This window comes from Vombatus ursinus, unplaced genomic scaffold (assembly GCF_900497805.2).
Source record: "Vombatus ursinus unplaced genomic scaffold, bare-nosed wombat genome assembly UNPS02005286.1, whole genome shotgun sequence".
Taxonomy (NCBI): domain Eukaryota; kingdom Metazoa; phylum Chordata; class Mammalia; order Diprotodontia; family Vombatidae; genus Vombatus; species Vombatus ursinus.
Genome location: NW_020945064.1, coordinates 10,607,245 through 10,623,271, shown reverse-complemented (window position 1 = coordinate 10,623,271; position 16,027 = coordinate 10,607,245). Strand labels below are relative to the sequence as shown.

Sequence of the window (16,027 nt, the reverse complement as noted above, 5' to 3'; positions counted from 1 at the left end):
TTTCTTAAAAGAAAGTACAGCACTTACTAAGCTGTTCAGTCATATTTGGTTACCCATAAGGATCTTGGATAATTGTAAGTGAAGAGATTTGTTTAAAATTACTTTAATAATACAAACTCTGATCAAATTGTGTATGAATTTCAATCACAATATTTCTGTGCTTCCTATGTTCTCATTTATGTTCAGCAGTATAGTCTTTGGCATTTCATGCCTTGAATGTTATTTTCATTAGAAAACTATGTGCTATATTTATTCATTTATTCACAAAAGCATAATGATCCACCAACCCAACTAACTGTTAATAGCTGGTCTAATGGTGGTCACTACTTGTTATGTTTATTAAGAGCTTATAAATTCCAAATCCAGCACTCTGGCCACTCAACCTCTGATGACAAAGGTCCCTGTCCAAAAAGTCTCTGCTGGCCTGTCATTGATACCTAAAATTGTACCATTAGAAATTCAGTTTGTTGGGATTAAGGTATTATGTCCAAACAAGTATCCTTGAAAAATCTATTATATTGACTCAGAGTGTACAATTAGACATGTAGTTTTTGGAAATGGCTAATGTGGGAATTGACTTTGCTTGACTGGTATATTTATTACAAGGATTTTCTTTTCTTTTTTTTTTCCAGTGGCGTGGGGTTAGGGGCAAGGAAGTGGAAGGGAGAGAAAATAGGTTTAAAAAAGAAAACAAAGATTGATTCATAAAAATAAAAGAAAACGCTGTCATCGACCAATAGCTAGGGTAGAGTGATTTTTCTTGGGTGTTGTCACAGAGTGGGGGGCATCTACTAACGATCCAGAGACCACAGTCCTAAATTTCCTTAGTGTTCCTCCAACTTGTACCATGGGGTGGGAACCCACTCCTGCTATAATTGATTGCAGTGCCTTCTGCAAAGCTGTTGCACTCACTCCCAGTTTTTGCCACAGGCGGAAAAAAAAAGGTCTAGTTACAGATATGAGCTATGACAATAAGTAAGCCATTATTAATTAATTATAGCATAGTATAAATCAGTTTTTCGGTTCCTTCCTAATCTGAAAGACACCTGAGAGCAAGTTTTGATCCACAGGGAGGGAGCACTGCTCAGGATAAGAAGGGCTAGGTGAGGTGCTCATGACTCCTCAAGAGAGGCGCAGAGGACCCGAAGACAAAGTTCACTAATCTCAAAATTTTGCCCAAGTCCTTTTTCTCAGTTATTATTAGAAGCACAAACTACTATGAGCTGGAAAGAATCTCAGAGGCATCAATTTCAACCTCTTCATTTTACAAGAGAAGAAACTGAAACACAAAGAGGTGAAAAGACTTGCCCAGAGTCGCACAGCCAGCACATATCTGAGGCAGAATTCACACCCAGGTTTTCTGGACTCACAGAACACAGCATGAGGGGACCAGGCGTTTGTAGTCTGGAGGACTTGCCTTAAAGTACCGAAGAGATGCGGAAGGGGTCATTAGACTAGAAGCAATGGGTGGAAGCTGTAAAGAGGCACATTCAACCTAGACGTAAGAGAAAACGTGCTAACCGTGAGAGCTATCCAAAAGCAGAATGCCTATCTGACCCAGGAAGCAACTGATTCCCCATTAATGGGGATCTCTCCTAGCTGGGGATGTCATAGAAGGTAATCCTTGGTCGGACACAGATTAGATTAAATGGCTTCTGAGTTATTTTCAGCTCCAAGAATTTGTGGTGCATCATTTTCCTATTCAAGGAAAAGCCCCTGACTGCTTAGAAAATATACTGATTTTATCTTAGCAAAGTATCCAGTTTAGGGAAGGTATGATTACCTGTAGTACTATTAGTCGAACTCCTTCCAAAGGTTTATCAGGATCCACTTTAACTTCCTGCATTCCGGAGTAGGCTTCTAGCTCTCTGATATTTTGGCAGGCCTCATAAGACCCCTACATAGGTAAAAAAGATATACCATCATCTTACTTACATCGAGTGCAAGGAAGCGAGCATTTCTCTGGGGAGCATCAGGATTTATTTTAACAGTCCTGGACATTTTAAATTCCTGCACATGTAGCAGCCTTTCAGCAGCGTGAGAAGAACCCTAGTTTTAAAAAGAACAACGCATTACTTAAGGGCCTCCTAGACTTAAAGCTGAATAAGGAAAAGCTTCTAACAACCTTACCTTATGACACATAGAGATTAAGCCAACTTCCATTTCCCCAAACCTGCAACTACAAATTATAGGACCATATGTGCTCAGACTTGAGCTTTCCATAGGTAGCTAGTAGACCTCTACGCTACCATTCTCATGTCCTTTTGGCTTAAAACTGGTTTAAAAATTGTTGGCTTAAAATTTGGACCTTTTGCCCAAAACTTCCTTGTGAAGAATTATGCATTCACTAAGTACGTTTACTTAGAGGGGTATTTATTGTCTTGGGGGGGAGGGTTCCACGGCTCCAATGAGATAATAGGCATAAAGTATTTTGTACATTTGGAAATCACTATATAACTGTCAGTTATCACTATTATTAAAACTGCACCTAAATTCAGAGGATTTAGTTTCTGGAGGCAGTATGGTACAGTAAATAGGTTAGTTTTGGAGTCAGGAAGATCTGGTTTCAAAAGTCTAGTCTCTGACAGAATCCATTTAACATCCCCATGACAGAAGGAAGGATGAAAGGAAGGAAAGAAAGGAGGAAGGAAGGAAGGAATGAATAAAGGAAGAAAAGGAAGGAAGGATCTATTATGTGCTAAGCCCTTTACAAATATTATCTCTTTTTATTCTCACAACCACCCTAGGGGTAGGTGCTATAATTACTCCCAATTTACACTTGAGGAAAGTGAGGCAGACAGAGGTGAAGTGATTTGCCCAGGGTCACACAACTACTAAGTGTCCAAGGCTGGATTTTTTTTTTTTTTGGCTAGGCAATGGGGTTAAGTGACTTTCCCAGGATCACACAGGTAGTACGTGTCAAGTGCCTGAGGTCAGATTTGAACTCGGGTCCTTCGGACTCCAGAACTGGTGCTCTATCCACTGCACCACCTTGCTTGCCCTCCCCCCCAACCCCCAGCTGAATTTAAAATGAGGTCTTCTTGACCCCAGGCTAAGTGCTCTGTACCACCAAGCTGTCTTCAAGACTCTAAGTTACCCATTGGGCTCCCAGTCTTCATCAGTAGAGGGAATGTTCATCTTAGTTCACCAGTATGATGAAATAACAGATCCAGACAAAAACCAACAATAAAAACACTAACTGCTCATTTGTTTATAATTGTCAGGAAACAGGATGTTCTCCAGAATGGGGCAGCAGAGAAGGCACCCTCATATAGACTCTACTTAGCCCTTGTGTGAGCCCGGAGTCTCCCTGGATCTCCATAAAACGACAGAAATGTACCAGACAGCCATTAATGTATTTTCCAGCTCTAAGCTGTACGGACTTAAGGTCCATTTGCAAGGTCACAGAAGCTTACTCCTTTAAACATCAAGAACTCGTAAGCTTTTGGTGGAAACTTTCTAATAGCTAGAACAGGAGTGGGGCACCTGTGGCCCTCAAGTGCAGCCCTCTGACTGAATCCAAACTTCACAGAACACATCCCCTTAATAAAAGGCTTTTCTACCTGCTAGAATATACTCAGTCGCTTTTATTTTTAAGAATAAGTTCTTATTGCTACTTTCTTTTCTTCTGTCATCATAGTTATCCCAAGGATCTCTTCCCCTCCCCCTTCCCCAGGGCCAGCCCATAACAAATAGTATTTTTTAGAGGGTAAACACACACAGACACACTGAAATAGTACACTGAAAAAGTCTAACAGCTTGTGCAATGTGTAATACCTATGGCCCTCCTATCTCCACCACGGGGTGGAATGTCTTCTCAGATGTTTTCATTTGAATCCTGTTTGATCTTTCTAATTCTGCCACACGTACTTTTGATTTTTCAGCATGGGGTTGTGGTTTTCCATTTCCACTGTTGTAGTCAGTCACTGCATGTGTTGTTTTCTTGGCCTGGCTTACTTTACTCTGTATCAGTGCATACAGTTCTTTGCATGCTTCACTGTATTCATCACACACATCACTTCTTACAGCACAGTAACATTCCATCACATTCATATATCACAACTGGTTTGGACATAACCCAATTAATGAGTATCTACTTTGTTTCCAATTCTTGGCTATCACATGTATACACACACAAAAAAAGCTGCTATAAATATTCCCCCCAAAATGCTGCTTAGTTTGGTGTACATAGGGACTTTCTTCCTTGGGGTATAAGCCCCAAAATAGAATCTCTGGTTCAAAGGGTATGGACATTTTAGTCACTTTATCTGTATAATTCCAAATAACTCCCTAAAATGGTGATTCCATTTCAAAGCTCCACCAACAATGTGTTAATGTGACTATCATGCCACAACTCCTCCAACATTATCTATTGCTACTTATCCTTTTTGCCAATTTGTAGGGTGTGAGGTGAAACCTAAGAGTTTTTTTCGATGTGCATTTCTTTTATTATTAGTGATTTGGAACATTCTTTAATGTGATTATGCATATTTTGCAGTTCTTCTTTTGAGACCTGTTTGTTCATATCTTTAGATCATTCATTCTATTTTATATATTTTAGATACCAAAGTCTTATCAGACAAATTTAATACCAAGCTTTTATTTCTGATTTGACTACTTCCCAACTTATCAGAGATGCATTAATTTTGTCTGTGCAGAAGCTTTTCAGTTTCAAGTAATCAAAGTTACCAGTTTTATCTTTTGTAATTGCCTCTTTCTTTTGTTTGGCTAAGAATATCTCTCCTACCCACAGCTGTGAGAGGTATATGATCTGCTTTTCTTATAATTTTTGATAGTATGATCTTTAATATTAAGCTGGCATATTCTTTTTTTAAGTTTAAATAGTATTTTATTTTCTCCAATTAAATGTAAAGACAATTTTAAACATTCATTTAAAAAAATTTTGAGTTCCAAATTTTCTCTCTCCCTCCCTTCCCCTCATCCTCCCCCTCCCTAATATGGTGATTTGATATAGGTTATATATGTGCAACCATGTATAACGTACTTCCATATTAGTCATGTTACAAAAGAAGAAACACACTAAAAGGAAAAACACACACACACATACACAAATAAAGAAGGTAAAAATAGTATGCTTCCATCTTCATTCAGACTCCACAGTTCTTCCTCTGGATGTAGATCCATCACAAATACTTTGGAATTGTCTTGGATCACTGCATTGCTAAGAAGAGCTAGGTCAGTCATAGTTGTTCATCACACAATGTTGTTATTACTGTGTACAATATTCTCCTGCTTCTGCTCACTTCACTTTGCATCAGTTCATGTAAGTCTTTCGAGATTTTTCTGAAATCTGCCTGCCTGTTATTTCTTATAGCACAATAGTATTCTATTACATTCATATACCACAACTTGTTCATCCACTCCCCAATAGATGGGCGTTTCCTTGCTTTCCAATTCAATGCCACCATAAAAAAAGTTACTATAAATATTTTTGTATCTGTAGGTCCTTTCCCATTTTTTATTATCTCTTTGGGTTACAGACCTCATGGCGGTCTGCTGGGTCAAAGGGTATGCAGTTTGATTGCCCTTTGGCTATGGTTCCAAATTGTTCTCCAGAATAGCCAGATCAGTTCACAACTCCACCAACAGTGCATTACTGTCCCAATTTCCCCACATCTCCAAAATTTATCATTTTCTTTTTATGTCATTAACCAATTTGATAGGTGTAAGGTGGTACTTCAGAGTTGTTTTAATTTGCATTTTTCTAATCAAGAGTGAATTAGAGCATTTTTTCATATGACTACAGACAGCTTTGAATTCTTCATCTGAAAACTATCTGTTCATATCTTTGACCATTTATCAATCAGGGAATGACTTGTATTCTTATATATTTGATGTGGTTCCCTATATATTTGAGAAATGAGGCCTTTATCAGAGACACTTGCTGTAAAAATTGTTTCCCAGCTTTCTGCTTTCCTTCTAATCTTGGTTGCATTGCTTTTGTTTGTGCAAAAACCTTTTAATTTAATATAATCAAAATTTTCCATTTTACATATCATAATGCTCTTTTATCTCTTGTTGGTCAAAAATTCTTCCCTTTTCCATAGATCTGACAGGTCAACTATTCCTTGCTCTCCAAACTTGTTTATGGTATCACCCTTTATATCTAAATGATGAATTCATTTTGACCTTTATCTTTGTATGTGGAGTAAGATGTTGGTCTCCAACTAGGATTTGTGGCAAATCCATTTAATAGTTTGTGGAATATGATGTAAATTAGTTTAAGCCTAATTTCTGGCAGACTGCTTTGCAGTTTTTCCAGCAGTTTTAACCAAATAAGGAGTTTTCCCCTAAGTAATTTATGTTTTCCATTTTATCTGGGTCAACGTTAGATTACTGAGTTGTAATGTATCTGAATCTCCCTTGACTAGTCTATTCAACTGATCTATATTATATCATATATATGTATGTATCTACACATGTATATATACATATATATAATATCTAGCAATACCAGATGGTATTGATGACTACAGCTTTGTAAAATACTTTTGAGGTATGAAATACTATTCCCCTTACTTGTTTTCATTTCTCTTGATATTCTAGATCTTTTGTTTCTCCAAATAAGTTGCTGCTATTTTTATCAAGTTTTGTAAGGTATCCCTTTGATAATTTGATTGACATAGCTTTAAAAGTATTGATTAATTTTGATATTGTCACTTTTTTTACATTGGCATGGCCTAGCTGTAAGCACTGAATATTGCTCTAGCTATTTAAATTGTTTTTTTTCTTTACATTTATTTAGCTTTCAACATTCACTTCCACAAGATTTTGAGTTCCAAATTTTCTCCCCATCTCACCCCTCCCCCACCCCAAGGTGATGTACATTCTGAATACTCCTTCCCCTAATCTGCCCTCCCTTCTATCACTGCCCCCCCCTCTCTTACCCCACTTTCTCCTTTTATTTTCCTGTAGGGCAGGATAGATTTCTATAACCCATTACCCGTATATCTTATTTCCCAGTTGCATGTGAAAACAATTTTTTAACATTTGTTTTTAAAAATTTGGGTTTCAAATTTTCTCCCTTCCTCCCTTCCCACCCACCCTCATTGAGAAGGCAAGCAACTCGATACAGGTTATACATGTGTAGTCATGCAAAACACTGCCATAGTAGTCATGTTGTGAAAAACTATATTTCCTTTCATCCTATCCCAACCCCCCCCCATTTATTCTATTCTCTCTTTTGATCCTGTCCCTCCTCAGAAGTGTTTGCTTCTGATTACCCTCTCCCTCAACCTGCCCTCCCCTATCATCCCCCTGCTCTCTTATCCTCTTCCCCCCCATTTTCCTGTAGGGTAAGATAGCTTTCCATACCCAATTAAGTGTGTATGTTATGTCCTCCTTAAGGCAAATCTGATGAGAATAAGATTTACTCATTCTCTCTCACCTTCCCCCACTTCCCCTCCACTGTAAAAGCCTTTTCTTGTCTGTTTTATGTGAGATAATTTACCCCATTCTACCTCTCTCTTTCTCCTCCCAGTATAGTCCTCTTACCCCTTAATTTTATTCTCCAGATATCATCCCTTCATCTTCAATTCACCCTGTCCCCTCTATCTATTTATATATACATACATATAATTTTTTTCCTCCAACTACCCTAATACTGACAAAGGTCTCATGAGTTACAAATATCATCTTTCCATGTAGGAATGTAAACAGTTCAACCTTAATAAGTCTCTTATGATTTCTCTTTCCTGTTTAACTCTTCATGTTTCTCTTGAGTATTGTATTTGAAAGTCAAATTTTCTATTCAGCTCTGGTCTTTTCAGCAAGAATGCTTGAAAGTCCTCTATTTCACTGAATTTCCATTTTTTTCCCCTGAAGGATTATGCTCAGTTTTGCTGGGTAGGTGATTCTTGGTTGTAATCCTATCTCCTCTGCCCTCCAGAATATTATATTCATGCCCTCTGGTCTCTTAATGTAGAAGCTGCTAAATCTTGTGTTATCCTGATTGTGTTTCCACAATACTTGAATTGTTTCTTTTTGGCTGCTTGCGATATTTTCTCCTTGACCTGGGAACTCTGGAATTTGGCTATAATATTCCTAGGAGTTTTCCTTTGGGGATCTCTTTCAGGAGGTGATCGGTGGATTCTTTCAATTTCTATTTTACCCTCTGGTTCCAGAATATCAGGGCAATTTTCCTTGATAATTTCTTAAAAGATGATTTCTAGGCTCTTTTTTTGATCATGGCTTTCAGTAATTTTTAAATTCTCTCTCCTGGATCTATTTTCCAGGTCAGTTGTTTTTCCATTGAGATATTTCACATTCTCTTCTATTTTTTCATTTTTTTGCTTTTGTTTTACAAATGTCTTGATTTCTCATCAAGTCACTAGCTTCCAATTGCTCCATTCTAATTTTTAAGGAAGTATTTTCTTCAGTGAGCTTTTGGACTTCCTTTTCCATTTGGTTAATTCTGCTTTTTAAGGCATTCTTCTCCTCATTGGCTTTTTGGACCTCTTTTGCCATTTGGGTTAGGCTATTTCTTAAGGTGTTATTTTCTTTAGTATTTTTTTGGGTCTCTTTTAGCAAGCTATTGACTAGTTTTTCATGATTTTCTTGCATCACTCTCATTTCTCTTCTCAGTTTTTCCTCTACTTCTCTTATTTGCTTCTCAAAATCCTTTTTGAGCTCTTCCATGGCTTGGGACTGATTCATATTTTTCTTGGAGGCTTTGGATGTAGGAGTTTTGACTCTGTTTGTCTTTTTCTGGTTGTGTGTTTTGATCTTCTTTGTCACCAAAGAAAGATTCTATGGTCTGACGTTTTTTGTGCAGTTTGCTCACAATCCCAGCCAATTTCTTGAGCTTTAAACTCTTTGTTAAGGTAGGGGTCTGCTTCCAGTGTGGAGAATGTACTCTCCCAAGCTTTGAGGGTTTTGTGCAGCTGTTTTCAGAGATACTTCTAGGGACTTGTAAATTTTCAGTTCTTTCAAGGTGGTATGATCAAGGGCAAGATGTTTACTCCTTTCCTGGCCTGTGCTCTGGTCTCTCTGGTTACCACGAGCACTGTTTTCTGCCTTGGAACTGTGAGGAAGATCCCCTTTTCACCACCACCACAAGCTCCACCACACTAGCACTCCTCCTCGCTCCAGGATCGCCACCCAGAACTGTGACCCAGATCCAAGCATGGGCAAAGCAAGAGAATCCTGCACCAGCAAAGAGATCTCTGCAATCACCCTCTGATCAGTCACTCGATGCCCCCTCTATCTGTGGGCTGAGAGCTCTAGAAGCAGCCACTGCCCTGGGGTTGTGCCACCACTGAGCTCCTCTCTCACTGTGGTCAGACAGACCTTTCCTACTGACCTTCTAAGTTGTCCTTAGTGTTTGTGGGTTGAGAAGTCTGGAAACGGCCACAGCTGCTAGTGATTCAACCCCCTGAGGCCTGCTCCAGGTTCTCTGAGGCCCAGTCTTTGACTGAGCACCATGCTGAACTTTGATCCTCTCTCTCCCAGCCCGGAGGAACAGACCTTTCCAATCAACCATCCAGGTTGTCTTCGGCTGGAAATTTGTTTCACTCTCTTTTTGTGGGTTCTGCTGCTCTAGAATTTGTTTAGAGTCGTTTTTTATAGTTGTTTGGAGGGGTTTGGGGGAGAACTCAAGCAGCAGGTCACTGCTTTTACTCCACCATCTTGGCTCTGCTCCCAATTGGTTTTTTCTTTACGGAACATTTTGTAATCGAATCTATAAGTCTTTCCTGTGCTTTGGTAGGTTGATCCCCAAATATTTTATGCATTTTGTAGTTATTTGGAATAAGATTTCCCTTTCTAATATTGCTTCATGTGCTTTGTTATTATATAAAAATGCAGTTGATTTTTGAGTATTTTGTATCTGCAACTTTGCTGAAGTTACTGTCTCAATTAGTAACTTTGCAGATTCCCTACGATTTTCCAAGTAAATCACCCTATCATCAGCAAATAGGGATAATTTCCTCTTTACCTATCTTTATGCTTGAACTCACTTACTAGATCTGGAGGTCATAGTTCCTTCTGTTGTTAACGTTTTCCCTATTGATTTATCTGCTTATGTTTAAGGTCTTTGAGTTTAACTTCCTGAGATCTTTGGTGATTTCAGTCCCCCCCTTCCCATTCCCCTTCCCCCAATTTGTTTTCTGATTCCCTCCTCTTTCATGATGGTTTCTATGGGAGCTGGATCTCAAAGTGTCTCAGCCTCTTCCCATGCAGGACAATTCACAGTTCAACAGTCTAGGCCTCTGCCCCAAGTGACTTTCAGATAGTGAGAACTGGCCCCAACTGGATGCTATGTTCTTTTCCTCAGGCTTAGTCAAGTGTTGCACAACCACCCTTCTCCCCTTCTCCACCCCCAACCCACACAGTGTCCTGCCACGGTGACCTCCCCTACTCCCTTTATTTCTCAGTTCTCTGGCTCAGCACCAGCATTTCAGAGCTTTGTAGCACTGGTACCACAGGGTTGTGACCCTGGTAGGTTTTTACTCCTAAAGTGTTGCCACCATGCTGGTTGAAGTGGCCCAGGTAAACTTCTACAGCCTAGAGCTGGGGTCTCCATGGCACTGGAAAGAGGGGGAGTAGTGGTGGGTGGGTTTTATTATAAGCCCATGTCATATCCCTGTATCTGTTAGTGTAGCTTTACTGCAGGCAGCATGGGAGGTCAGGTGGGTGTTAAGTGGACTCAGGGACAGTGAGGGTCAGTTCATGGGTTTTGTTTTGTTTTTTTTTTTTTAAACCTTCATTTGGAGTCTGAGTGTCCTAGGCTGTAGAGATGGCTGAAGTGCCTTCATTTTTGGTGCATAATTTCTATTCTGAAGATGTGTGATAGGTCATAGCAATCAGGAAAAAATATCTAGTCCTCTATCTTGTTGCTCACATGACCCAGAAGTCTACCTTATTGTTTTTTAAAAAGTAATGCTTTGTCTTTTTTTGATTAAATTTACTGATATATTTAGATTTTGAGAGATAATGGAGAATAGAAGGACCTGGCATGCTATGGTCCAAGGGGTCACAAAGAGTTGGACACAACCAAATGACTGAACAACAAACTGATACATTTTATTTTGTCACAATAGACACTAGGGAGGTAGTGTGGCATAGCAGAAAGTGCACTAAACTTGCATCATGGGACCTGAGTTTGAATCTTGGCTTTGCTATTTACTAGTTGTGTGACCTTGGGCAAGTCACTTCACCTCCCTGGGCCTCAGCCTCCTCACCCATAAAATGAGAAGCCCTCTAAGATCCTTTATGGCTCTAGATTTGTGATCGTGCTACCTATTAACTCTCTGTGAAAAAAAATGTAACATGTCTTGATGACATGGAGTCCTTATTTTGAACATGTCACTATAGGAGCTGAGGGTTACTGAGGTGTTGGACCCTATGTTACTAGTCCCAGGCTACACTCCTCATACCTGGGAGTTCTTCCTTCCTCAAACATCAGCTGACTTGTCTAGGTCTCAAATATGCAGCCTCTTGTCTACCGCCCAGTGAGGCCATACTTCCCTGTAGTGCAGAGATAACCTTGGCTGCTCAGAGGCTGTACCTGGTCAAACCAGAAAGGCTTAGAGTATGGCCCAGTGACCCACAAGGCCTGTCCCAGCTCTGTTTAGAAATGTTCATCACCTGCAGGGGGACAGCTCCTGAAGACCACAGCATGCCTATGGATGTGCTCACTTCTCAAAATTCTCCCCCTCCCTGAATTACCTTCCCATGCAGATACTTGTAGGAGCTCAGGAACATGTTGATTACCGTAGGAGTGTGGATCACAGAGCTGGAGCTAAAACGGACCTCAGAGATAACTCAGTCCAGTCCCCTCATTTTACAAATGAGGACACTGAAGGCTCAAAGAACATAAGTAACTTGACCCACATCATGCAGGCTGTTAAATGTGAGAGGCATAATTTAAACCTAAGTCCTCTGACTCCAGACTTGGTGCTCTCCATTGTACCATACTAAACCTCCTTGTTTTCCCCAAATGCTGGAACTGTTCCTTCAGAAGAGCACTGCAACTCCAGGGACACAAGCTACCTGCATAGTCTAGGGTTATTTCACTATGTGTTGCCCCCATACTCAGTAAATCAAAAAAACCCAACCTTCTGAGGATTCACAACTATGCTTTGCCACAAACCTCAGGGCATCCACATCTGACATGCCCTTAAACTGCCAAGGATCACAACTTAAACACCAACTTTTTCCTCCACCTCCTTCCCCCTCCAATCAACAAAATGAAATTCTCTCTTGCCCTTGGCCTCACACCACTGTATCATGCATCAACTAACTCGATCACTCCAACTACATGCAGGCTATCTCTCCATCCACACTCTTCTCCATATTCTCTGTATCACACTCTGGATGCACACTGACACAAATAGCTAGGGGCCAGTTCTCTTACAACCATCAAATCACAATGACCTGCACCAAAAGGATGTCATGACACTGACTAATAGCTGAGGGATTAGGACATAACAAGTAACTACTGGCAATGGCTTTATGCCCATGCTCCCCTCCTTACACAGCTGTTTGCATTTTAACTCAGGCATCCCCAGAGCTCATTATTCTCTATTAAGCTGTAGACGGTTACAAATTTCATGAGGAAGGAAAATGTTCACATAGACAATAGTCTCAGATCTTTGCATTACTGAAGTAGGGGTTTGCCATAAGCAAGTATGAATGACTCTATTTTCACCCCAGAGTATACATGGGGTACAAATGATGGCTATTTGCCTTTTTGAGGTCTTTTTTCTTTTTTTTTCTGGGTTCACAGTTATGTTACAGAGATGACTAATATAAGACTTCCGGCTTCAAATAAGCAGGGCATAATATGGCAATTTTCTTATACTACCACTAAAATATAAAAACCACACAATAATGATAATGCTACATTAAATTTAATGGAACACCTTATGCTTTAAGTGTTTCTTAAAGAGGCTCTCAGTAGAGTGGTGAAGATCTAATAGGGAAGAGGCGGGGAAAAAACCAACAATAGCATAGCCAGGCATGGTGGCATAGGCTTGCAATCCCAGCTACCAGCGAGGCAGAAGCAATCAGGTCTTTTGGGAATTCTAAGCTGACTGGGTGTCAGCACCAAGTCTGGCATCCACAGAATGAGCCCCTGGCACTGGGGGGCACCAGGTTGTCAAAGGAAGCTTGAACCAACTCAGGCCGGAAAGAGAGCAAGTTAAAGGGCCTGTACAGTCAGCTGTGGGATAGGGCCTATGAGTAGCAATACACTTCCAGCCTGGGCAAGATGGGGAAACCCAAACTTTAATTTAAGGGAAAAAAAATGGCCTTGATAACTTAGCAATCTCTTCCTGTAATTTATTTTAATGACATAACTCAACTTTCAGAATGGGTTCAGTTTTTTAGATCACTTCTCCTTTTGGGTAGTTCACTTTCTTTTCATGGGAATTAAAGTAATAGTAAAATAAATCAGCAATCTTTTGCAACTGGCCCAGAAAGTCAGTGGTTTTATACAGGAGAGCTTGTCTCAGCCTAACTTGTATAAAACAAACTCTCCAGATTTGAGCTTCTAACAAAAACAACAAAACAAAAACCTCACTCTAATACACAAAACCACATTCCTCCCTGCTTTTGGCTCCTGACACATAAAAAGGCATCACCCTGGTCAAAGAAAATGATGATTCTTTCCCTCTGAAAACAAGTAGACTGAAGGACTCCTTCCTTCTTCCTTGAAGTCAATTTTTCCTACTCTTTTATTTAGCACTAACAAATTACCAGATTGGGTCAGGTTAAAAACTTTGTTTTCCCACAGCACTGCAAGAACAACAATAAACATTTCTGATCCAAATACTACATTTTCCCTCATGAGGGCAGTATGGTATAGTGGAAAGAGGACTGAGCTTGGAGTTAGGAGAACTGGATTCGAATCCTGCCTCGGCCACTTATTCGATCTATGTGACTATAAGCAAATCATTTAACCTCTCACAGCCTTACTTAACTCATTGGTAGAATGGGGATGATTGTAGTTCCTTCCTCATGGGACTGTGTGAGGTAAGAACTTTGTTGTTGCTTTGGTTTTTCCTGATACATTCTTATCTCTAAAAATATTTTGCAGTTGTAAACTGAGGCTCAGAATAATAAATTCAGCGATAATGTCCATTCAACAAATAGTTATTGAGCTTCCGCTGCGTGCCAGTTACTTTGTTCAGGAGCACTGAAGAGTAGTAAGCAACTTTCCCTGCCCTCAAGGAGTTTACAATCTAGTAGCTAAGGTCAGACAAATCACTCTTGGCTTTTCAAAGGAGCTCCTTGCTGGGCTTTATCTTGACAGGACATTTTTTCCGTGAGTTTCCTGAGTAAGGCCAACTCTGTGAAAATGGCATCATGAACAGTAACATGCTCCTACTCAGGACCAACATTTTATTTGCTAGCAAATAGTAAGCGGTAGCTTTAGCAGCACCTTATACTCAGGACCTGCCCAATTGTGCTCACAGATGTACAATGATTAGTCATTGCAAATGAAAGTTAAGTAACATGATGAGAGATGTCAGTAAACAAAAATGCTCTAGACACATAGGGTTTTAATTTTACAATGCTACCAAATGTTTACTGAATTCTAATTCACCATGAAGAGACACAGTATTAGTATTACTAATGTTACTCATTCAGGAATGTGTTGTGTTTGTTTTCAATATTCTAGGAAGGTTTAACTACCTTGAAATTAGGAATCCTATGATGGACAGGCCTTGGAAAGTCAGCTATATTTTGTGCTTCCATATAATCCCAAATCTTTTCACGAATTTCCTGTTTGGAGACACCTAAAACATTAATGAAAGAGGTTTGAATTAACTGTCAAATAAATCATTAGGAATCACATGTTACAGATGGTCAAAGACTACCAAATAAACCTTTAATACACTACATTCAATCAATCAATAAACATTTATTGAGTGCCTAGTAGGTGCCAGGCATTGTGCTAAGTGTTGGAGGCACAAAAAAGAGGCAAAAGATGGACCCTGCCCTCAAAAAACATAATCTAATAGGGGAAACAAGATACAAACAGATATGTAGGAAATAATTAACAGAAGGCACTAGAATTAAGAGCGATTGTGGAAGGCTTCCTGTAGCAGTTTCTTGCAATTAAATACTGTTCTATTAAATCTGATTCAAAACCAAGGCAAAGTTCTGTTTCTTAAGACACTAGTTTATCTCACAGTGATATGGGCAGCATATCACCATATCCTATCACCCTGAAAACTGGACTGTTCAAGGGTGAACAAATGAATATTTAGAGTTTAATGGATCCTCCTATCAAATGCGGCTTCAAGTTGAAATAATTTAAGGGATATCCGTTCACCTCAAGTTACCGACATTATTTTCAAAAATCCTGGTGATGAGAATGACTTTTACTATTCTCTTTGACAAAACACATGCGTGCTCTGTTCCCTTTCATGCACTACTCTGAAACTTATCTTCTCAGGAAGTCTTCCCAAGTGAACTCTATCTGACAATTATCACTACATTAATTGCAATCTTCAGTCCTCTTGAGGTGAGGACTTTTTTAATGGCAGAACTTACATATCCAAACTACAGTTGTACTCTGCCAATCCTCAAAACAGTTTCTGGACTCATTTGAAAGTGCTTTCTGAGTCTGTACTACATTTTCCTGAACATCCTCAATGGTGGCAAATACCCATCCTCTGAGGAGGAATTTAATTTTTCAAAATAGAGGTCATTTGGAGACAAGGCTGGTAAATACAAAGGGTGAATAAGGTAGGTCAATCCTTTTGGGGGCCAGAAAAAAGTTCCACTGTAAAGTAATGTCACTAAGTTTTATTTATAATTCATACAATATCCATAACAGTTGATTCTGAAGACATTTGAAATTTTTTCAAGCAATGACAGCACCGCCTGAATAAGTAAGCCATCATCTTCCAAGGTAAGATACTTTGCTTATACAAGTTCTGAGACATCTTTTTATAGTTTCATTATTTTAAAGTGCTACCTTTATATAGTTATGATTAATTTGTACTTGTTAATATTTCTCTGTATGTGTTCCATTTCTTTCATACATGTTGGATGA

The 16,027-nt window shown here is 39.4% G+C and overlaps 1 protein-coding gene across 1 annotated transcript in view; it reads right to left on the bottom strand.

Moving 5' to 3' along the window:
• MTHFSD (methenyltetrahydrofolate synthetase domain containing) overlaps positions 1-16,027 on the bottom strand; it is a 56,048-nt gene that overhangs the window by 34,257 nt on the left and 5,764 nt on the right. The window contains 2 exon segments of the mRNA XM_027846905.1: positions 1,784-1,897; positions 14,659-14,762. Coding sequence (XP_027702706.1) covers positions 1,784-1,897; positions 14,659-14,762 — 218 coding nt within the window.